The 20,499-nt window shown below is 46.7% G+C and overlaps 13 protein-coding genes and 1 non-coding gene across 14 annotated transcripts; 10 read left to right on the top strand and 4 right to left on the bottom strand.

The window, feature by feature from the left end:
- The first annotated feature begins 35 nt into the window (after positions 1 to 35).
- Positions 36 to 1,505, top strand: OGAPODRAFT_16432 (uncharacterized protein). Its single transcript, XM_018354425.1, has one exon. The coding sequence runs from the start codon at positions 186 to 188 to the stop codon at positions 1,251 to 1,253; it is 1,068 nt and encodes a 355-aa protein (XP_018210419.1). The 5' UTR covers positions 36 to 185; the 3' UTR covers positions 1,254 to 1,505.
- OGAPODRAFT_93942 (uncharacterized protein) lies at positions 1,292 to 1,932 on the bottom strand (the record flags this gene model as incomplete). Its single annotated transcript, XM_018357436.1, has 2 exons — positions 1,292 to 1,307; positions 1,349 to 1,932. The coding sequence occupies 2 exons, from the start codon at positions 1,930 to 1,932 to the stop codon at positions 1,292 to 1,294; spliced, it is 600 nt and encodes a 199-aa protein (XP_018210418.1).
- Positions 1,933 to 2,170: 238 nt separating this feature from the next.
- Positions 2,171 to 3,015, top strand: OGAPODRAFT_16431 (uncharacterized protein). Its single transcript, XM_018354424.1, has one exon. It carries the CDS (start codon positions 2,249 to 2,251, stop codon positions 2,861 to 2,863), a length of 615 nt encoding a protein of 204 aa, XP_018210417.1. The 5' UTR covers positions 2,171 to 2,248; the 3' UTR covers positions 2,864 to 3,015.
- A 311-nt stretch (positions 3,016 to 3,326) lies between these two features.
- Positions 3,327 to 5,081, top strand: OGAPODRAFT_16430 (uncharacterized protein). The gene has a single exon (XM_018354423.1). The coding sequence runs from the start codon at positions 3,821 to 3,823 to the stop codon at positions 5,012 to 5,014; it is 1,194 nt and encodes a 397-aa protein (XP_018210416.1). The 5' UTR covers positions 3,327 to 3,820; the 3' UTR covers positions 5,015 to 5,081.
- A 48-nt stretch (positions 5,082 to 5,129) lies between these two features.
- On the top strand, positions 5,130 to 7,690 carry OGAPODRAFT_16429 (uncharacterized protein). The gene has a single exon (XM_018354422.1). It carries the CDS (start codon positions 5,283 to 5,285, stop codon positions 7,659 to 7,661), a length of 2,379 nt encoding a protein of 792 aa, XP_018210415.1. The 5' UTR covers positions 5,130 to 5,282; the 3' UTR covers positions 7,662 to 7,690.
- Positions 7,691 to 8,002: 312 nt separating this feature from the next.
- OGAPODRAFT_t50 lies at positions 8,003 to 8,076 on the top strand. Its single transcript has one exon. It is a non-coding gene; the product is annotated as a tRNA-Ile (tRNA).
- A 46-nt stretch (positions 8,077 to 8,122) lies between these two features.
- Positions 8,123 to 10,464, bottom strand: OGAPODRAFT_93938 (uncharacterized protein; the record flags this gene model as incomplete). The annotated part of the gene is made up of 1 exon (XM_018357435.1): positions 8,123 to 10,464. Exon 1 carries the CDS (start codon positions 10,433 to 10,435, stop codon positions 8,123 to 8,125), a length of 2,313 nt encoding a protein of 770 aa, XP_018210414.1. The 5' UTR covers positions 10,436 to 10,464.
- Positions 10,465 to 11,037: 573 nt separating this feature from the next.
- OGAPODRAFT_82460 (alcohol dehydrogenase) lies at positions 11,038 to 12,140 on the top strand (the record flags this gene model as incomplete). The annotated part of the gene is made up of 1 exon (XM_018356620.1): positions 11,038 to 12,140. The coding sequence occupies one exon, from the start codon at positions 11,038 to 11,040 to the stop codon at positions 12,085 to 12,087; it is 1,050 nt and encodes a 349-aa protein (XP_018210413.1). The 3' UTR covers positions 12,088 to 12,140.
- A 21-nt stretch (positions 12,141 to 12,161) lies between these two features.
- On the bottom strand, positions 12,162 to 12,479 carry OGAPODRAFT_8273 (uncharacterized protein; the record flags this gene model as incomplete). The annotated part of the gene is made up of 1 exon (XM_018356639.1): positions 12,162 to 12,479. The coding sequence occupies one exon, from the start codon at positions 12,477 to 12,479 to the stop codon at positions 12,162 to 12,164; it is 318 nt and encodes a 105-aa protein (XP_018210412.1).
- A 223-nt stretch (positions 12,480 to 12,702) lies between these two features.
- On the top strand, positions 12,703 to 14,000 carry OGAPODRAFT_8272 (uncharacterized protein; the record flags this gene model as incomplete). Its single annotated transcript, XM_018356638.1, has 2 exons — positions 12,703 to 12,799; positions 12,847 to 14,000. The coding sequence occupies 2 exons, from the start codon at positions 12,703 to 12,705 to the stop codon at positions 13,998 to 14,000; spliced, it is 1,251 nt and encodes a 416-aa protein (XP_018210411.1).
- Positions 14,001 to 14,295: 295 nt separating this feature from the next.
- On the top strand, positions 14,296 to 15,375 carry OGAPODRAFT_100096 (fructose 1,6-bisphosphate aldolase, required for glycolysis and gluconeogenesis; the record flags this gene model as incomplete). The annotated part of the gene is made up of 1 exon (XM_018352954.1): positions 14,296 to 15,375. The coding sequence occupies one exon, from the start codon at positions 14,296 to 14,298 to the stop codon at positions 15,373 to 15,375; it is 1,080 nt and encodes a 359-aa protein (XP_018210410.1).
- A 231-nt stretch (positions 15,376 to 15,606) lies between these two features.
- Positions 15,607 to 17,771, top strand: OGAPODRAFT_16427 (uncharacterized protein). The gene has a single exon (XM_018354421.1). The coding sequence runs from the start codon at positions 15,719 to 15,721 to the stop codon at positions 17,651 to 17,653; it is 1,935 nt and encodes a 644-aa protein (XP_018210409.1). The 5' UTR covers positions 15,607 to 15,718; the 3' UTR covers positions 17,654 to 17,771.
- A 184-nt stretch (positions 17,772 to 17,955) lies between these two features.
- On the top strand, positions 17,956 to 18,846 carry OGAPODRAFT_16426 (uncharacterized protein). Its single transcript, XM_018354420.1, has one exon. It carries the CDS (start codon positions 18,433 to 18,435, stop codon positions 18,706 to 18,708), a length of 276 nt encoding a protein of 91 aa, XP_018210408.1. The 5' UTR covers positions 17,956 to 18,432; the 3' UTR covers positions 18,709 to 18,846.
- Positions 18,847 to 18,869: 23 nt separating this feature from the next.
- OGAPODRAFT_24189 (uncharacterized protein) lies at positions 18,870 to 20,444 on the bottom strand (the record flags this gene model as incomplete). Its single annotated transcript, XM_018355265.1, has 1 exon — positions 18,870 to 20,444. One exon carries the CDS (start codon positions 20,442 to 20,444, stop codon positions 18,870 to 18,872), a length of 1,575 nt encoding a protein of 524 aa, XP_018210407.1.
- Between the last annotated feature and the right edge of the window lie 55 nt (positions 20,445 to 20,499).

Genomic DNA, 20,499 nt, shown 5'->3' with positions numbered 1-20,499 from the left:
TCAATAAATTTATGGATGTCATTTTCATCACGCAGCTTGAGAATACACTAACTTACCAGTTTGAGCGCACTTTAGAAACCGGACTCTCATTCCAACGCTTTTTCAGTCATCTATTTCAGGTTTTCAGCACCTCAATGTACTATAGAAAACCCTATGTCCATGTTATTTTACGAATAATGTCAAAAATGGTGGCCAAATATCAATCGCTTTTCGACGAATGCGTACCTCATGATTTGACTGGAGCACGCTCGTCCTTGGTGTCGTACTGGCTGAATGATTCTCATCTGAGCAATATAACGCTGTCTATTTTGGCTGGGGAGCTGCAACTCATTCCGGAGGAGATTTCCGTGCAACTGAAAGACGGAGGTAAACTTTTCAAGTTGGCTGCTCTGCAACCAAATCCTCGGTATGAGGCTCTAGCAAAACTGCTGAAAAGTTTGGAAGCCACATTGGACTGGTTGCCTAAAGTGAAGCGCGAAGTTGAACCTGTCAGTGAGACAGTCTCCAGTATGACGGTATTGAAGGCGAATTGGCAATTCATGGACAGGGGATCCATCTCTACCGTTGAAAATACATCTCAAACGCTATTTCTTGCTCTCAGTGCAGACGCTATTACCAAGTTTGATGAGATTATTGCCAGCCTTCGAGCAATTACCTCTAGAATCAAGCTATTTATTAGATACACAGTTCAAAGCACAGCAGTTTGGCATGTAACGTCCATGCTGGACAAGACGAACTGGATGCCCGACTCAGAGACTGACGAGATCAGCGTTGATCTGAATACTTTGAACAAGAAAATGGCGTCTGTAAGCAACATCCTAGACTCCATCGTGGGCTCTGACCAGAAACAACGAATTCTGTGCGGCATACCTTCGTTCATTGACCATTTGATTGTTTCTGAGTCCAAGAGAATTATCAAGATGAACCAGTACGGCGTTCGTCAGCTGTTCTTGAACGTGAGGGTTGCACAATCGATGTTGAGGAATGTGATGGAAGATCCTGAGCTGGTGGACTTCAGGAAAACAAAAGCATATTTCGATATGTTCAGCAGCTCCCAACAAGGGATCTTGGACCGAATCCACCAAGACTCCACCAACATGTTCGATCTCGAGGATTACAAAAATCTCATCCGGTTGGTGTTCAGCGAAAGTCTGCACAAGAGCATGTCGAGCAGATCAACCGGCTCCTACAGTGCCAGCAAGCGATACGCTGACTGTATACACAAGCTTGAAGCGAAGTTTAATCAGTCATAATTAGATGCTATATGTGGTCGTGCTCAGATATGTTTTTTTTAGCAGCGTGGGTATCTAGCCTGCGTCTTTTCTGACAGTCTTCCAAAACCATGGACTCGTCAGACTCGCTGTGTTCTGCGTCTTCCGAGTCCTCGTCGTTGGAATCATTCACAGCCTTTTTGAAGTTTTCTTTGAGTTTATTCAGCCTGTTTGTCAGTTGCTGTGATGAACTGTGGTGGCTTATATGTTTGACATTACAGTGCTGGATGGAAAGGGGTAGTTTAGAGGGAGGAAAATGAGGCGACGGCGTATCTGAGGAGAAATGGAATTTGTAGTCTGCAGGAATCTCTCCCGTGGTGGAAATCTCATCCTTGGCAGGTTCCTGTTGCTCTTGCGGTTTGTGCGGTTTGTCTTTCTTTCCTGTGAGTTCTGTCTTTTTGGTCATTAAGGCTTTTTTTAGTTGATCCAGAGTCGCGATCGACTGATCGTTGTCAATTAGATTGAGTATGTCGTCTAAACAGCTGAGATATCCCTTAGCCTTCAACAAGGAGTTCTTGGCGTTGGACAACCGGTAGAGCGCTGCAATGGACCGTGCTCCAAGCTTGAACTCGTTCGAGAGCTCGCGATTAATCTGCTCAACCGAATCATCATCTATCGGCTGAGACAGCGGTAAATTAGAAGACAAATTAGAAAGATCCATCTGTACAAGATAACGCTTTAGCAGAGGAGAAAAATTGTGCCGCAACTTGTGTGGTCTAATATTGTGGTGTACGGATGTCCCCAAGAGTTACTAGAATCACACAGGAAGCACACGAAAAAAAAATCAACCTGGAAATTTTTTGCACAAAACTGTGTGGCACACGATTGACACCCTGGGTATAAATTGAAGAAGAGTCTCGTGTGAAGGGAACTTGGTCCGACGCAACGCGCAAAGCATTTTTTAATCTAGCAAGAATTATAAGTCTAGGCCACGTACGACTCAACCATTGCAAGGAAATCACGAATCTGCACGCGTTATGATGTACCCATCAATGCTGTCTCATTACACAATAAACTATGCTGACCATTCACAGAAGTCCAGTCCCCAGGCTAGCTTTCGATCATACAGCGCATCTTCGACTCCAACGCGTCCAAAGAGAAGAAATTCGGACTATGAGGACAATTTCAAAAAGGTCAAACAGAGCCCGACTACTCCTTCGAACAAGATCCCAACTGAAAAATTAACGTTGGAAAATATCAACCTCAACGAATATCCTAAATTCCACCACCCGGATGGGGGCTTTATCCAGTTCACCCCAATAGGAAACGTAAGGACCTGGATGGGTGACGACAACATCGTACGCAAAACAATAGAGAAAAATTCATCTTTCGATTTAAACAAGCTTAATCAAGGAATAGATGGGTATACCCTGTACCTTGGAGACAACAGAGATTCAGGTATACAAATAGACAGTTCTCCGTCGAACGAGGTCGAAAATTATATGCGAGTTGGTTATAGTGGAACTGGCCCTTCTGGCAGTAGTACAACTGAGAATACCGGGTACTACGATGATGGAGGGTCTTCAGCCAGCCGACTGCAATACTTCTTTGACGACGACGACGAGTTTGACAGCGACGAGAACATGGAATAAAGTCTTACTCCAGCGACCCGACGACATTACATAAGCGATTACCTTTCCAACCATTTTTTCAGATTCCATGCTAGGCGGCCCGCGCGCATACACCGATGCCCTGTTTCGGCAGAATGTATATTAGACAGCAGAGTGTGTAGTTTTCAACAGTGATTTATTATAATAGACCATCAGATGCGTACTACTGCAACGCAACTGACTCGACGAAGAACATCCGTAACTCTGTAGTGGTGATGAGCGGCATATGAACTGGGGATAAGGTGCATGTTTACAGGCGCGGGTGATCTCTTTTTGAGCCGCATGTTAAATATAGCATAAATCGCATGGCCCCGTAATGAAGGCCTTGTAGTATTTATTTTCTCCAAACAACTCTTCTGAAGACCCATGCAAATTCCGTCCATCAGACCACGCCGCCATTATATAGTACTTCTTCTTAGTCTGGTTCTGTGTGTGTTGCTGTATTCCGCAGCTACCCACACACCTAGGGTGGACGAAAATGCAAAAATACGAGAGATTCTGAATGACGCCAACCCAGCAGCGGAACTAGACCCTGACACGATTTTGCAGCGGCTACAGAATGGACCGCCTTCGGCAAGCGCGTCCCCATCTTCAGTGACCTCAACCGGCTCCTCAGGAGAGCATATTAAGAACAAGCTCAAAAATAAAAAGCCCAAAGTTACTCTTGAAGAATTTGAAGAAAGCCGGGCCCAGGTCATCAAAGCCATCTTCAAACTCATCGCCTCCGTGCGACCAGCAATCACCTACACAGAAAGACATTCCAATCGGGGCGACGACTCTCCACTATCCCACAGTGTACTCACTGAGGATCTGCTATCCCAGTTTTTGCAGTTTTCGCCGGAGTTTGTTGACGCATTCAAATCTAGCCATGCAGATGCAGTCGAGAAAATTTACGGCATCAAGTTTCCACAGGGACTGTATAAGGGAAACGGTGTGGTGATGATCGGTGGTGACGACTACTCGTGGCTCACCTTAGTGTCCATCAAAATCATGAGAGACTTTGGGGGGGATCTGCCCGTCGAGGTGATCATGCCCCGCCGAGTCGAGGCGGACGCTCTCTTTTGCGATAAGTACCTACCTGAGCTGGATGCCAAGTGTGTCTATTTGACTGACTTGTTAGGCGAAAACTATGAGTCTGAGATCAACATCAACAAATACCAGTACAAGGGAGTTGCATTACTGGCATCCTCGTTCGAAAATCTTTTGCTCCTGGACAGCGACAACTTGCCTGTTGCTCCGGTTACCGGCCAGCTATTCAACAGCACACCTTTCTCTGAGTATGGGATGGTGTTTTGGCCCGATTTTTGGAAAAGATCCACCAGTCCCGTGTTCTACGACATAGCTGCAACAGAGGTTTTGCCGATTCGTGTCAGAGACTGCCAAGTGGACTATCCTGAGTCTCAGTACTCAACCTTGCGTCCCAAAGATGCCAGAACGCAAATTCCTTACCACGACAGACTGGGCGCCATTCCTGACAAAAGTACCGAATCAGGCCAATTGCTTATATCGAAACGAGAACATGCCGATGTGGTACTACTCTCACTATACTATAATGCATATGGTCCTGATGGCTACTACGCCCTTCTTTCACAGGGAGTGGCAGGTGAAGGAGACAAAGACACGTTCCCGGCAGCTGCTACCGTTCTCGAAAAACAATTCTATCAGCTCAAAAAGAATGTTGGTGTTAATGGGTTCATGCGCAATGGCGAGTACCGCGGAGTGGGGATGCTGCAATATGATCCGATAAAAGACTACGAGAATTTCCAGGAATTTGTGAAACTCCACCAAAGCTCCGATGAAATGTTTGAAGCCCAAAATATGGACAATTTCTTGGGCCCTGAAGAGAAAAGCAAAGTCATGTTTGCGCACTGCAACTTCCCAAAATTATACCCTGATGAACTGTTGCAGGACTTCGTCATCAGAGACCATGAGCATATCAAGATTTTAGAATCGAGCCAGATTCCTGGCAACTACGAGTACCACTTCTGGCAAACTATGTACGAGCTGATTTGTTTGGATTGGGTAGATCTGGCATATACACGCAATAAGGAGCAGATGAGCACTCCAGAAGAGCGCACCAAGTTCTGTGACGGTGCCTTCAAAGAGCACGTTGAGTGGCTCAAAACGCAATAATCAGCTCATGTATTGGCTCGACGCGTCGATCGTCTGCGGAGGCAAACAAAATATAATTTTTCTTAATAAAAAAGACAATAATTAAATGATTCGACTTACGCTGGGTCGTTCATTGTTTAGACCCACGCATCGCCAGATCGGCACTTCAAGGTGCCTTGGATGCTTTTCTCATGTATCCCGCTTGAACAAGAGAACAGTGTCTGTACTCGCGCCACAACATATTAGATATTTTTCGGTCTATGGTTTGGGTAAGGCTGCCACCAAGATCATGCGTGTTCCAGCCTATCTTGGCGGAGGAATAGCGGCTGCAGGTTCTTATGTGGCCTACAAAGTTGATCAGGCTACCAGCTACACGCAATCCCATCTTGAGTCGGCTAAAGAATTTGCCGGAAACGTAGCAAGCGAGGTTGGGGGGTTCTTCAGCGACATGTTCTCTGGGTCTGGCGGCTCTTCAGGCGGCAAGGATGGAGGGGATACAGGAGTGGTTGCAGGGTCCGGAGCAGCTGCCGCAATAGGTTTGGCTCAAGATAATGAGGACGATGAAGACATGGATATCCTCGACAACGAGGAAGAGGAGGACGACGCTCCGGACAACATTGACGACGCGATGCTAAATCTCACGCGCCAAATGATTGAGATTAGAAGCATTTTGCTCAGTGTCGGGGGATCTAATGCTTTACGACTCCCCTCGATCGTGGTGATAGGTTCACAGAGCAGTGGTAAATCTTCTGTTCTTGAATCTATTGTGGGGCAAGAGTTCCTCCCCAAGGGGTCAAACATGGTCACTAGACGTCCAATAGAGCTGACATTGGTCAATGACAGCACACTTGCGGCCGAAACAGCAGAGTTTCCTGCGCTAAAGATGTACAATATGACAGACTTCCAACAAGTGCAAAAGGTGCTGTATGAGCTCAACATGAGCATTCCTGAGACAGAAGCCGTGTCCAGCGATCCTATCCAACTTGTCATAAAGTCCCCAAAGGTTCCTGATTTGTCCTTAGTGGACTTACCAGGTTATATTCAAGTCGAAGCTGCTGACCAGCCGGTTACACTAAAGTCCAAGATTCGTGAGCTTTGCGATCGCTACCTTGAGGAGCCAAATATTATACTGGCCATCAGTGCAGCAGATGTAGACCTGGCTAATTCCTCTGCGTTAAGAGCTGCCAAGAAGGCTGATCCTAAAGGAGAGAGAACGATTGGAGTGATTACGAAGCTTGATTTGGTCGACTCCGAGACTGCTCGCCAGATGCTCACCAACAAAAAATATCCCTTAAAGATGGGATATGTGGGTGTTATTACGCGACCTCCCCCATCGACATCCTTGTTTCGTCGTCAGAGTGGGGCAGAGGCATTTATTGCACAGCAGAATTTTGAAAGAGCGTATTTTAAAGAGCACAAAGATTCATTCATAGGCACGACAGTCTCTACAAAGGCACTGAAGAAAAAGCTGATGAAGGTGCTTGAGCGCTCAATGGCCAATTGCCTCAGGCCTATGCATGTTGTCGTTTCCAACGAACTTGAGGAGGCCAGCTACAAGTACAAGGTCGAGTTTAATGACAGGGACCTAACAAGTGAGAAATACATGGCACAGACGATAGACAATTTGAAACTCGCTATCAAAGAGTTTAGCGAGCGATTTGGAAGACCAGAATTACGAGCACTACTGAGAAGCGAGCTCGATCAAAAAGTTCTCGACCTCATTGCACTGAGGTACTGGAACAAGCCTCCGGTGACAAATAAAAACAAGGAGAGCGAGAACGAGCCATCACTCGATGAACTTGCGACTGCACCTCCAAATGACACCTACTGGCATCGCAAGCTCGATATTGCGACAGCAAGTTTAACCAAGCTGGGAGTTGGACGTCTTGCCACCTCTTTGATTTCCGACGCCATTCTGACGGAAATTGATGTTCTTTTGGACAACACAGACTTGCGCTCGCATCCGATGATCAAAAATGCTATCAAGGATGCCGCTGTGTCGGTACTAACCACCCGATACAATTCGACTGCTGAACAGGTGGAAAATTGTATCAAGCCTTATAAATATGAGATCGAGGTGGATGACAGAGAATGGGCTCTCAGTAGGCAGCATGCAACGATGCTCCTGAAAGAAGAGCTCAAACAATGTACTTCAGCTTATAACCAGTTGAAAAAGACGTTAGGAGGTAACAAATTGAAACAGATCACAACTTACTTGGAGAACGAAAACAATCTTGTTGGTCAGACGATTGCTAAGGAAAACCTTGGGTTTAGCCCAGGCCTCCTTTCACGAGGACGAGAGGCATTGTTTTTGAAGGAGCGTTCCAGATTACTGGCCATGAGACTCAAGTTTTTGCAGTCGGGCTGCAAGTCGAAAGATAACAAGTATAAATGCCCAGAAGTGTTCATGGACTTGGTAGCAGAAAAACTCACACAGACGGCCGTTCTCTTTTTGAACGTTGAGCTATTGAGTGACTTTTACTATACTTTCCCTCGGGAGCTGGAAAAGAAGCTTGGAAAGAGCTTGACACCAGAACAGATTGAGCAGTTTGCAAAAGAAGATCCTAAAGTTAAGAAACACATTGAGTTGCAAGAACGCAAAGAGCTTTTAGATTTGGCTCTGTCAAAAATTGAAGATGTCATGGCTCTTCAAAAACGAATTGTATAAAGTATATTTAATGGATTAATGATAAAATGTCAAAAATAGATCATGGGGAGGAGCTTTGGATAATATTTTAGAGCTATTCTTCGGTGTTACTATCTTTAATTATTTATGGTCCATATTTAATTCTAAGTATCCAATGATGTAATGCAGGCGGCTCAATATTCCACTTCAGATGGGTATGAGAAACTTTAGGCCATTTGCACTTTGCATAAATCGTTATCCTTTACATGCTATTTGTTTCTGACAAATCGGCTCCCATAACATACAAGCAGTTGTAACCACTTGTTGTCATTTGTCTTTTCAAACTGTGTGTATTTGTTCAGCGGCACAGTCTACTGGTTCTAGGTTCCTTGGCCCAGTTGGTTAAGGCATCGTGCTAATAACGCGGGGATCAGCAGTTCGATCCTGCTAGGAACCAACCTGTATTTTTTTTTGTGATACCTTATATACATTATAAGGAAGCACTATACATCGAATGTCATATTAAATTCGTCAATAGAGTCCAAAAACTGGCCCCATCCATGATCTCCCAGAATATCCAAAATCGCCGTATGCAATTCAGGAACCTGTCCTGACACCTCTGGAAATGGATTTTCGCTCTGTTCCGTGCTGAGCGGAACGTCCGATATGTCGAGCCTTGCCGGGCCTTCTATCTTATCAAATTTAGCCTGAGGCGTGGCCAAATGTCTATCTTCGGTCCTGGCATCGCTGCTAGAAGGATTCGAGACCGAAGAATAATTAATAAACTTAAGCTGCTTTCTTAGCTTACTTTGAGCTTTGGAGCGCATACTTCCTTGAGTCTTGGACATTTGCGGGTCCTTAGTGTTGCCAGCCTGTCGCATTTTTGTTATTGACTCTATCGACTGAAGGCTTCCCCTTCGATCACCTGCAACCATCAGATTAATTAACTTTTGAAGCACGTAGAGGCCTCGCACAGCGGGACGAACTATGAGCTTATGGGAGCCCAAAACAGGCATGATTTTCTTGACAGCTGAGATGACCGATTTTTGACGACTAGCGGTCTGTTTGTTCAGCATTGCGTCCACGAGCAAGAACACTGCTGCAGAGACGGCTAATTCGCACACAAACCATGGTTTCTTGAACAAGTTTGGGACACGTGGATCCGCGTACCGTTTGAGGATGGTCTCTGCACAATTGCAGCACAGTTCATAGCAGTCCGAGGTCCAGTGCTCATACGTCATGAATCTGGACATTTTGCTGTTGATATCAAGTCTTTCTTGGAGAATGATGTAATCAGTCAAAAACTTGATGAATTCCACTGTGGTAGAAAAGTGAGGGTCAGCGGTGAGGCGTTCATGATCCATGTAGTTTTCAAAATCTTTCCTAATGGTGATCTCAAGCACGCGAAGCTCAAGATCTGCTTTTTCTAGCGACTGCAGAGTCAGCTCGCTTTTCAGCACCGTGTCGTCAAAATAGTAATTTCTCTTGATGGTTGCAATCTCGGCAACAAATCTCTGATAGTAATTATCCCAGTCTAAAACTTTATGTGGGATTTTCCACTTTCTTGGCTTGGGCGTACAGAAAGTCCCCGGTGCAATCAGAGAATAGCGGAACTGGTCTTCGTACCAGTCAACATTCACTAGCGACCACCACCATCTGAGCTTCATGTCGGTTTCAGGGTCGTCCGAGTCGCCAGCAACGCTATCCAATTTCAGCTTCCGTGCGCTGTAGCACATGGTCCCCACAAGGCAATTTTGTAGGTGAACACCTCCCAGAGGATGTGCACATAGCTTGAGCAGCGAGAAAAACTGGATTGCACCAATGCTGGGGAAGGTCATGTATCTGCCGCGGAACAGGCATTCGAGGCCGCATGCGAAAAAAGAGCGAGCATGAAGATCCAACGTCTCATCAGAAAAAGCTAGCTTCTGTTGCAGAGTGTCGTCTGAATAGTATACTCCAATGCATAGTAGCATGTAATATTGAGCCAGAAAAAGATATTCCTTGCTAGATTTCGAATAGTACGGCGTAATGTGCTTCTCAATGATGGAGGGATCGTTCCAATACGATTCGTATTCTTGTAGAAATCGGTCGTTATCCAGAACATTGTGGAGAAAAGATAGACGCAGTGCGCTCTCCAAGATCAGGTCGGAATGGGTCTTGTTCAGGTTAGCTATGAGCCTCAGTTGGTAGTTCCAGACATCCGATTTTTCATCCCCGCTTCGAATAGACTTCATGAGTTCCTTGTTGGGAATTCTGGACCATTCTTCGGTATTAGCATCGAAATTTTGGTCATCGTCGTCCTGTAGGCCCTCGGCTAGGCCTTTGTTGAGCAGGCTGATAACCACGCTGTAGCTGTCCCATTTGGTGGACAACTCCAAGGAGACCCCACCATGGGGTCCAGAAGGCTCGAAGGAAAATGCCTTTCGTCCTGAAGCTCGCGGCACGGCAGCAGAATTGGAATTGTGGGGAAACGAAAACTCCGATCGGAGTTTGAAAACCGTTCTTTCCAAGTCCTTGATTTTCCGTTTGAGTACCTCGTTTTCCTGGGCAAATTTCATCTCTACAAGCTTTTCGTCCCCTGCATTATTAATCACCACCCCGTCTACGATGACAGGCTCGCGACTGCAGAGATGGCCTTTGTTACGGGCAATACATTTGTCACACGGCACCTCGAAGTTGCACTTAACTTTGCGCTTCTTGCAGCTGAGACATGTCTTGGAAATACGAGTAGTACGCCGTAGCTTGGTTATGTCGAGCCTAGTAAACTCCGCAGGAGAATTCCTCTTCTCCGAAGGCACTCTCTCCGCAGAAGCCATAAATTATTTGAAATCAGAAATGTGAGCGATATAAACACCCCTGCACGGGGCTGCACCCCGATTTTTTTCGGGTGATCGTATGATGCTACTATGAGCCCGCAGATAACATCTGACTTTACATTAAGGCAAAATTCTGGTGTAGGGTGTCCGCAGGCCGAGTAATGCTGACCGGTACGCACCTTTTTCGTCCGTTGTGGTGTGCTGCTTCATGGTCAATTTTTTTTAGCTCAGATGACATCGGAAGGTGTTCCTACAAAGCACACCTCCAATTCGCCGTAAAACCTCGGAGTAAATCATTCTCCCTGTAGTGTAAACTAAGCTGATGAGGCGTTCGGCAGATCCAATTGGACACACCCCGTCATGGGGTGTGAAATACCCCGCCACGGCCATCCGGCAGCCCCACTCCACCACTTTGGGTTGAATATGGTCCAATTGTTATGTGCAAATTTTCGGACATTGGAAATCACCCACTCGGAGTAAAGCAACTCGTAGTGACTGAAAAATAAGACGTCATCATTAATTAGGCTGCAACAGACATATAAATACGAGACACTTTTCCCTCTTCTTAGGCATCCTTCTATCAATCAATCAATCAATTTAAAATGCCTTCCATTCCAAAGACTCAAAAGGCCATTGTTTTCGAAACCAACGGTGGTCCTCTTCTATACAAGGACATCCCTGTTCCACAGCCAAAGCCAAATGAAATCCTTGTCAACGTCAAGTACTCTGGTGTGTGCCACACCGACTTGCACGCCTGGAAGGGTGACTGGCCATTGGCCACCAAACTTCCACTGGTCGGTGGTCACGAGGGTGCTGGTGTTGTTGTTGCCAAGGGTGCCAACGTTACCAACTTTGAGATCGGCGACTACGCTGGTATCAAATGGCTGAACGGCTCGTGTATGGGTTGTGAGTTCTGTCAACAAGGTGCAGAACCAAACTGTCCAGACGCCGACCTTTCCGGTTACACGCACGACGGTTCCTTCCAACAATACGCCACTGCTGATGCTGTCCAGGCTGCCAAGATTCCAAAGGGAACTAACCTGGCCGATGTTGCTCCAATTCTCTGTGCTGGTGTCACTGTGTACAAGGCATTGAAGACTGCCGAATTGAGCCCAGGCCAGTGGGTCGCTATCTCTGGTGCTGGTGGAGGATTGGGTTCTCTTGCCGTTCAATACGCTGTCGCTATGGGCCTGAGAGTTCTGGGTATCGATGGTGGTGACGAAAAGGCCAAGCTCTTCGAGAGCTTGGGCGGAGAAGTCTTCATCGATTTCACAAAGGAAAAGGACATTGTCGGAGCCGTCCAGAAGGCTACCAACGGTGGTCCACACGGTGTCATCAACGTTTCCGTGTCTCCAGCAGCTATCTCTCAATCCTGCCAATACGTGAGAACTCTTGGTAAGGTTGTTCTTGTTGGTCTTCCAGCAGGTGCTGTTTGCGAGTCTCCAGTTTTCGAGCACGTTATCAAGTCTATCCAGATTAGAGGTTCCTACGTTGGTAACAGACAGGACACTGCGGAGTCGATCGACTTCTTCGTCAGAGGCAAGGTTAAGGCTCCAATCAAGGTTGTTGGTCTTTCTGAGCTGCCAAAAGTGTTCGAGTTGATGGAGCAAGGAAAGATTGCAGGAAGATACGTCCTCGACACTTCCAAATAGTTTATGATGAGTAAAATGATGTTTTTATTGTGTGAATAGGTGAATGAATATGATGAGGATATTTTAGTAAGAAATTATTTTGCCGTGCTAACAATGTCGAGTAGACGATTGACCTTTGCCTGCAAAAGCTTCTCGTCCTGTTGCCACTTGACCGATTCCGGCACCTGTCCCAGTATCCATGCCTCCTTGAGCTGCCGTGTAATGGCTAACAGCTCCTCTGTGAGACGCACTATCGTGGCCGCGTTCGACTCAATTTGTAGTGCCTCAATGGCGTGTGTCTCTTGGGATTTTTCCTGAACGGACGAAAGCTCGATAATGTCGTGGAACTTCTGCAGTATAAGTTCGACGTTGTTATCCACGCGGGATAAAATAGAGGTGAATTTTCGGGACATTGAAGAAGAAGCGATTAATTTTTTGGCCAACTAATATTTGGCTGTGAAATAGAACCTAAATTTAAGGGTTGCAACAAAGCGCACCGAGACAGATCGTAATCATGACAACGCCATTTAATTCTTCTGCCGTAAGTATCCAGCAGCATCAGTACATAATTCTGTTATTTTTGGGTATTAGAATGCCCGTTTATAAATAAGCCATATTCACGAGCTACCATTTTTAATGACAGGCCCCCACAACATCCCCCCTTGGGACTACGGAACATGTGCCAATGGCAACCGCGCGCCTTCAAGCTCATCTTCAGGGCTTATGCTGAGAGGTAAGGGAGCTTCAGAGATGTCTAACATATAGAACATGGAATTGTAGCCGTTGCCCAGCCCGAGGTGGTGCAAAATTACCTTTTCCCGATTAGCGACATGCTCGCAAGCAAAATTTTGACATACAGGGAGTCGGTGAATAAACTAATGGTTGCAGACACCACTGCAGAAAAACACAAACTCCTGATAATCGCCGGTCCGACAACCATAACAAGCCCGATCCAGTCCAAATTTTGCGCTCAGTGGATCTCTAAACTTTGCGGAAAACGGATATACAATGCCGTGGTTCCCTCGGGCGATGAGATCCCTACTAAACTCGCCCACACATTACAAGACATATACTCAGAGGAGCTGAACTGCTCCGGGTCTGTGATGCTGACCATGAGGGCCAACTTCACCGACTATGACCAGGGTGCCGGTCCTGTCAGACAATCCAAGGAAGTGATGTATGGGTTGCCGCTCTACCGAACTTTAATGCACGAATTGGCTAAATTTTGTCCATTGACTGTGAATCTGTCCAATACGATTTCCCCACAGTATTTTTCGGACTTGTGCTGTCTCGGACTTGTGGATTCGTCTCTTCTCGAAAGCCAGCTCCACAGGGAGTTGGTTTCCGGGGTGTCGTATCCATGCGGATTCCAGATCACTGAGTGCGACAACTACAAAGTCGGCAAGGGCGTGGAGGCAATGTATGCGTCTCGCTTCCCGCACAGTTTTCTCACAATCACCAAGAATGGATCTGTGGCACAGGTGGAGACGACCGGTAACCATGATACATTTATTGTGTTGCAGATGGCGGATGATATTGCAGAGACTAAATTTTTCGAGCTGCTTGCTGCCGCAGACGAGGATTGTGCAAACGGTAGCAGGCTCCGGGTGGTTGTCGACGTGGGCGAGCTGCACCTAGCAAATTTTGAAAGAAAAACTGCCTTGGTGCTACAATTGATCCAGACACGGAGATATTATTCAAGATTGCTCGGATTCATTGTTGACTCCGGTAATGTGTACTTACCGGAAGAGGCGCAACTTGAGGAAATAAATCCGATGGTGTACGACCAGCAAGAGTTTGTGCAATACAGCAACTTAGGACAGAAACTGATCAACAAGAGCGACAAGCCGAAACACGAGACCCAGAAAGAGGACTACGTGCAGTTCATCCTTGCACACAGTCTCATACGCACGATTGTCGGAGTAAACAGCTGATCACGAGATTCGCGACATGGTGAACATTACGCAGCCTGCATTTGCTCCGGGGAGGCGGTAAAATAGTCTACAAAGTAGTGTGAGCCGGCACGCAAATTCCCAGCAGGTTCGTTCGCGAACTTGTGGACCGGTTTTTTTTTTATGGCAAGTCTAACTTCCCCTGCGCTTGGCAGCGACCCGGAGTTTTTGCTCTGGTCAGGCATTTTCCCAAAAAAAACCCCAGCTAGTCAAAATAATATATAAAGACAGCTATTGCAACTTATTTATTCCCTGTAACTATATTAAATAATAAACAATGGGATTGGACTTCTTGAAGAGAAAAACAGGTGTGATCGTTGGTGACGATGTCAGAAACCTGTTCCTGTACGCGCAGGAGAAGGGCTTCGCCATTCCAGCCATCAATGTGACCTCCTCATCGACCGTGGTTGCTGCTTTGGAGGCTGCTAGAGACAACAACTCCCCAATCATTTTGCAAGCTTCCAACGGTGGTGCCGCTTACTTCGCCGGTAAGGGTGTCAAGAACGATGGCCAGAAGGCTTCGATTGCCGGTGCCATTGCAGCTGCTCACTACATCAGATCCATTGCTCCAGCATACGGTATCCCAGTTATCTTGCACACCGATCACTGTGCCAAAAAGCTTTTGCCATGGTTCGATGGTATGCTCGATGCTGATGAAGAGTACTACAAGCTCCACGGTGAGCCATTGTTCTCTTCTCACATGCTTGACTTGTCGGAGGAGACCGACGACGAGAACATTGCCACATGTGTGAAATATTTCACCAGAATGTCCAAGATGGGCCAGTGGCTTGAAATGGAGATCGGTATCACCGGTGGTGAGGAAGACGGTGTCAACAACGAGAAAGCCGACAAGGAGTTGCTCTACACAAAACCAGAGACCGTCTTTGCCGTGCACAAGGCATTGTCTCCAATCTCTCCTAACTTCTCGATCGCTGCTGCCTTCGGTAACGTGCACGGTGTCTACAAGCCAGGAAACGTTGTCCTGAGACCAGAGATTTTGGGAGAACACCAGGCCTACGCTGCCAAGCAACTTGGCTCCAAAACCAACAAGCCACTCTTCTTAGTCTTCCACGGTGGATCTGGTTCTTCGCAACACGAGTTTGACACTGCTATTTCCAATGGTGTTGTCAAGGTGAACCTTGACACCGATTGTCAATATGCTTACTTGACGGGTATCAGAGACTACGTTCTGAAGAAGAAGGATTACATCATGAGCCCTGTTGGAAACCCAGAAGGTCCTGACAAGCCAAACAAGAAATACTTTGATCCAAGAGTTTGGGTCAGAGAGGGAGAGAAGACCATGTCTGCCCGTATCACCGAGGCATTGGAGATCTTCCACACCAAGAACCAGCTTTAAAGGTGGTATTTTGAATAGGTAAATAGGTAAATCAACAAAGCCAAATATTAAGTCATACAGCAGATGTAGAGATGTTTTTCTTGTTTCTCGCAGGTTGATGAAGGCACAGACAGACTCATTTTTTTAGGATCAACTCTGCTAGGTCGTGCGCCACACATCCCAGGTTTTCGTCGAATTTTTCAAAAAAGAAGATGGCAACTACCATTTATTTGAAGTGACTTTGTGATTGAAATTATTGGGAACAAGAAAGGGGCTTTCTATTAACCGCATAAAGGTTGTTTCATACTACAAATTTCATCATTCGGTCCAATCATCACGAGTCAATTTGTAAAAATATATAGTCATGTCGGAACAGCAGGACACCACATCGGAACACACATCGAAGCGGGGCAACAACCCCAAGCACAGAGGCGGCTCAAAGAAGAATAGTAGTACAGCCAACGGCGGTGGGCTCTCGCCTGAGCTTAAACAAAAATTCCAGACTTTGACAGAGTTTTTCCCTGATTGGACGTTCCAAGATTTTGTGACAATCCAGGAAGAGATTGCCAACGTCGACATAACTGAAATATCCGAAGGCATATTGACAGGGAAAATCCAAAAATGGGACCAGGTTGTCAAAAGGGACGAAAAAAAGAAGTCTCAGCATACTGAAGAGCACCACGACGAGCCATCGGCTCCTGCTCCTGTGCAGATAGGAAAAAAGGCTCATCAACAAAATAGATTTGTTGGTTCAAAGCCAAGACCAGTGCATAAACAGAAAGACTTGACACCAGCCGCATCTAAAGTGTCAAAACAGCCTGCTCCGTCTGCAACTGCCACCGCTCCAGCTCCTCAAACCGCCTCCTCTCTACCTAACCAAGGCTCTTCGTGGGCCAGTGCGCTAGCCCAGAAGCCTGCGAAGGCTGCAAAGGCGCCTGTGAAGGAAGAAGTGCCATCTGAGCCCAAGCCCGCCGAAAAGCCTGCGGTGAAGAAAGAGGCCACCAAAGAGCAAACCAAGAAGAAAGAGCATGTGCCAGCTCCAGCTTCCGAGTCCAAGCCTTTGAGCTGGGCTGCAGCCGTGGCGCCAAAGCCAAAGATTGCAAAGAGACCGGCTCAGGAGGCCAAGAAGGAAGACACTGCTGTTTCAGCACAGGAGCCTGTGGCCGAAGAAAAACAAGCTTCTCCAGAAATCGCTAGGGAAACCCCTGCCCTTAAGAACACTAAGAAACCTGTCCAGGCAGCTCCAGTGGTTCTTCCATCCTCTGCCACCCAGGTGGGTTCGGTGGACGGTATTTCTTTCGGATCGATGACTTTGAACGACAAAGAGGAAAAGGTCACAGAGCAGCAAGCACAGCCAGCACAACCAGCCCAACAGGTCCCACCAGCGCAGCCAGCTCAAACCGCTCAACCTTCCCAGAACCCTCAAAACACACAGTCTGAATACAGCAAGAACTACAGAAACAACAGTCACTACAACAGCTACCAGCAAGCACAGCAGCAGGCACAGCAGCAGCAAAAGGCGTACGATCCATCCAACTACTACGGTGGACTCTCGGATCTGAACAGCTACTTGCGTTCTCCAGGAGCCAACGGCCAGTCGTACGACCAACAGCAATACCAGCAATTATTCAACCAGCAACAACAGCTCCTGCAGCAACAGCAGGCTCTTGCTAGCGCCAATCCTGGCGAGATGAATCCACAGTCTTCGGTGGCTAACTCCATGAACCAGCACTCGTCACAGGTCCCAGCCCAGCCTCAAGCACAAGCACAAGCTGCTGCCGCTGCTTCTCCAGTCGCTCCGGGAATGAGCAACCCTATGATGGGAATGCCAGCCTCCTACTACCCTTATTTCAACTACTACCTTCCATTTTACTCTCAACCTAATCCTGCCGCCAACCAATTCTATATGAACTACCAAGGGCAGCAGTCTCCATCCCAGGCTGTTCCTCCACAGCAGAATAGTTTTGGAAACAGCTTCCAGAACAAGGTTTATGGCCACCAGCAAGCTGCTGCCAATGGAGGCGAGGATGAGAGCTCCAAGACTTCAGCAGGAGCACAGGGTGCTCAACAGCAGATGAATCCAGCAATGTTGATGCAACAGCAGTATGCCCAGTACCAGCCACCAACCCCAGGATCGCAAGCAGGTGCTCCGGGCTTGGCTGGTTCTCAGATTGGTGGTGTGGCAGGTGCTGCTACCGGAGCCGGCGTGTCAAGCACTCAAGCTTACCCATATTATCAAAACCAGTACCAGTATCCGGGAGCTGGTGACTACGGAAACAACACCAAGGGCTGGTTTTAATGGTGAATCAAACTCATATTGTTCACTGACTGTGGGTGTATATAAATGGTAAACAGAATCGGTGTAGAGATGCAAAAATTTGCTCTCGGAGCGATCTGTAAAGACAGGGTAACCACCATTTTTTCTGCCAAAAACCATGGCTTAGAAATTTGCAAGCAATTTTCACTATATAGACTTACTCCTACTATAGAGTGTCTGTCTATATTTTTCCTCCTAACAAATTTATTAGTGCGTTTACTCTATACTAAGGGAATTGACGCTACACTTTAGTAAGTAATATTATTATGGCACGCCATATCTGCAAACACATGTCGGTGCACGCGAAGGAAGGCCGATTGACCATCCCGCTCGACTGGATTGCTGTTTTCAAGTTCGCCACAACACATTGGGCCTTGTCTTTGGGGGGGTAGTAGTGATGATGGGGGCAGGGGGCAAGGATCTCGAAGGGTACTCGACTCGAAAAATAACAACTTCCTGCGAGCGAAGGTGGATTTCCCAGACCACATGAATGTGCCGTATCGCTTCTAATACTCTGTTTCGTGGCCATGAGGGGACGACTGAGCTTCTCCAAATTCATGGCTGTGCTATGCTTTCACGGGTTATTGACCCTGTAGAAGCTGCCCCGATATAGAAAACACCCCATTTGCTGGGAGGCACGTATTTTCAAGTGGCAGATACGCGGTGAAGCAAAATTCGCGGGGCTGCAGGAATATGTGTTTGTTTATTTATATGCGAAACTAGGTGCCGTGTTACTAGTCAGAAAAACTAACAATTAGACAATGGCTGCTGCTACTACCAAGAAGACCGCTAGAAAGAAGAAGGACCCAAATGCCCCAAAGAGATCTCTTTCGGCTTACATGTTCTTTGCCAACGAGCAGAGAGATATTGTGAGGGCAGAGAATCCAGGTATCGCATTCGGACAAATTGGAAAGCTGCTTGGCGAGAAGTGGAAGGCCTTGGACGAAGCCGGAAAGGCTCCATACGAGGCTAAGGCAGAAGCAGACAAGAAGAGATACGAGCTCGAGAAGAGCGAGTACACTAAGTCCCAGGCTTAGAAAAAACTGTGTCGTTGTTGTATGCTATTGAATCAGCGTGTCTGGTTCTCAGCTGTATATTAGTTCCGTTGTTGTGATAGCTTTGGGAGTTTATCGGATGAGTATCTACACTGTTCTCAATCTACTTTTCAAATTTTATTATCATCGCTCTTGACATTTCATTAACTAGTAGCACGGCTCAAAACTGCCACGCCTTCGACGTGATGCGTCTGCGGAAAGAAGTCGAACCCAATAATGCTTTCCACTTTATAGTCCTTGCCCTTCTGTGTTTCCGTGAGAAAGTATTCCACATCTCTGGCTTGCGAGTGAACATTGCAAGAAACGTAAACAATTCTTTTCGGATAGAATTCTGCAAGCTGCCTCAGGAAAACTTCATCGCATCCTTTTCGTGGAGGGTCTAAAATCACAGACGTTTTGTCCTTAGGGAAGTCGATCTTCTCAAAAAGCTTTTCAGCCTTTCCCTCGATGAACTCGCAGTTATGAATATCGTTCAGCTCCACATTTCTCTGGGCAAATTTAATCGAGTGAGCAGAGATCTCCACGCCCAACGATTTGCGCACAGACGACGCACAAGAGATGCTGAACAGACCAGATCCACAATACGCGTCGACCAGGTAACTGTCACCCGACTCGTCCAATGCAAGGTTAGATTTGACATAGTCTAGGACTTTCGGCAAGATTGAGTTATTATTCTGGAAGAATTCATTGGCCACGAAATCAAACCGCAAACCATTCACATACTCACTCACAATGGCGTTGTTGTCGGTAACACAGGTCTTGAAAACGTCATCTTGCTCTATAATGGAAAGCGTCCCGTCCTCAGTTCTAGAGCCCTTTAACTCCTCTCGATTACGTCTAGTGTCTTCTCTGAGCAAAACAGTAGCCCCCTTGTGCTTCACTTGTCCGGATTGAATTAGCTTTTCGAGCCGAGCACGCTCATTCTTCAATCCCTGTCTAACAATATCTGTTCCTATTATGCAATCCTCGATGTCCATGACTTCACCGGGGTACTCTCTTTTTGGCACGTCTCTCCAAGACGGACGTCCTTTAGAACCAAATCCAAAATTAGGACTGACTGAAGGATCTTGGTGGCGGCTGAATTGGTAATGAGGAGTCAATTTCGTGCGGTAACCATACTTGAGCGGACTCGCAACAGTTGCTCCCACCTCTGGCAATTTACCCATGGATGTCAGCCTTGGCGCAAAGTATCTATATGCGTTGATTATGGTTTGGCGTTTGAAAATAAGCTGGTCTTCATATTCGATCGGTTGGTACTGACACCCGGAACAGGCTCCAAAATATTGGCATCTGATAAGGTCCTGTTTTCTAAGGCGCGAGGGGCTTTCAATTTTGAGCAAATCGGCGTCTACATGGGTGTCTTTGGTAGTGAACACACGAATAGTGACAATATCTTCTGGCATCGCGAACGGAACCACTGCAATTTGCTTGCCATCTGGTATTTCTGGATGTGGTAGCAATGCCAGTCCTTCGCCGTTGGAGGAATATCTCAGAATTTTGACAGATTCCACCACTCTATTGTATTTTGCGCGCAAGTCTGTATTATTCAGAATTTTGTTCAAAGGGTTGGACACCTGTTCAAGGGTCAGATTGTGCTCTTTGCATATTTCTGGGATCTCATGATTCAGTAGCACTCCCAACGGCGTAGTAGGGTCTGGGTTCTGTTTTTTGGCCCTATGTCTTTTAACTTTACGAGGCCCGTTTGAGACAGCTGGCATGGTGATTTTGGAAGGCATGGGAATACGTTTCAGTACTGAGCGACCCAATGCAAAG

This window comes from Ogataea polymorpha, assembly GCF_001664045.1.
Source record: "Ogataea polymorpha strain NCYC 495 leu1.1 chromosome Unknown OGAPOscaffold_4, whole genome shotgun sequence".
In the NCBI taxonomy this organism is placed as follows: Eukaryota; Fungi; Ascomycota; class Pichiomycetes; order Pichiales; family Pichiaceae; genus Ogataea; species Ogataea polymorpha.
The sequence above is the reverse complement of the archived record's forward strand: the minus strand, read 5'-3'. Positions and strand labels throughout refer to the sequence as shown.

Coding starts and splice junctions, on each gene's coding strand:
- OGAPODRAFT_16430 (XM_018354423.1), top strand. CDS start 3,821: ATGATCGGTGGTGACGACTACTCGTGGCTCACCTTAGTGTCCATCAAA.
- OGAPODRAFT_16429 (XM_018354422.1), top strand. CDS start 5,283: ATGCGTGTTCCAGCCTATCTTGGCGGAGGAATAGCGGCTGCAGGTTCT.
- OGAPODRAFT_16427 (XM_018354421.1), top strand. CDS start 15,719: ATGTCGGAACAGCAGGACACCACATCGGAACACACATCGAAGCGGGGC.
- OGAPODRAFT_16426 (XM_018354420.1), top strand. CDS start 18,433: ATGGCTGCTGCTACTACCAAGAAGACCGCTAGAAAGAAGAAGGACCCA.
- OGAPODRAFT_16432 (XM_018354425.1), top strand. CDS start 186: ATGGTGGCCAAATATCAATCGCTTTTCGACGAATGCGTACCTCATGAT.
- OGAPODRAFT_16431 (XM_018354424.1), top strand. CDS start 2,249: ATGATGTACCCATCAATGCTGTCTCATTACACAATAAACTATGCTGAC.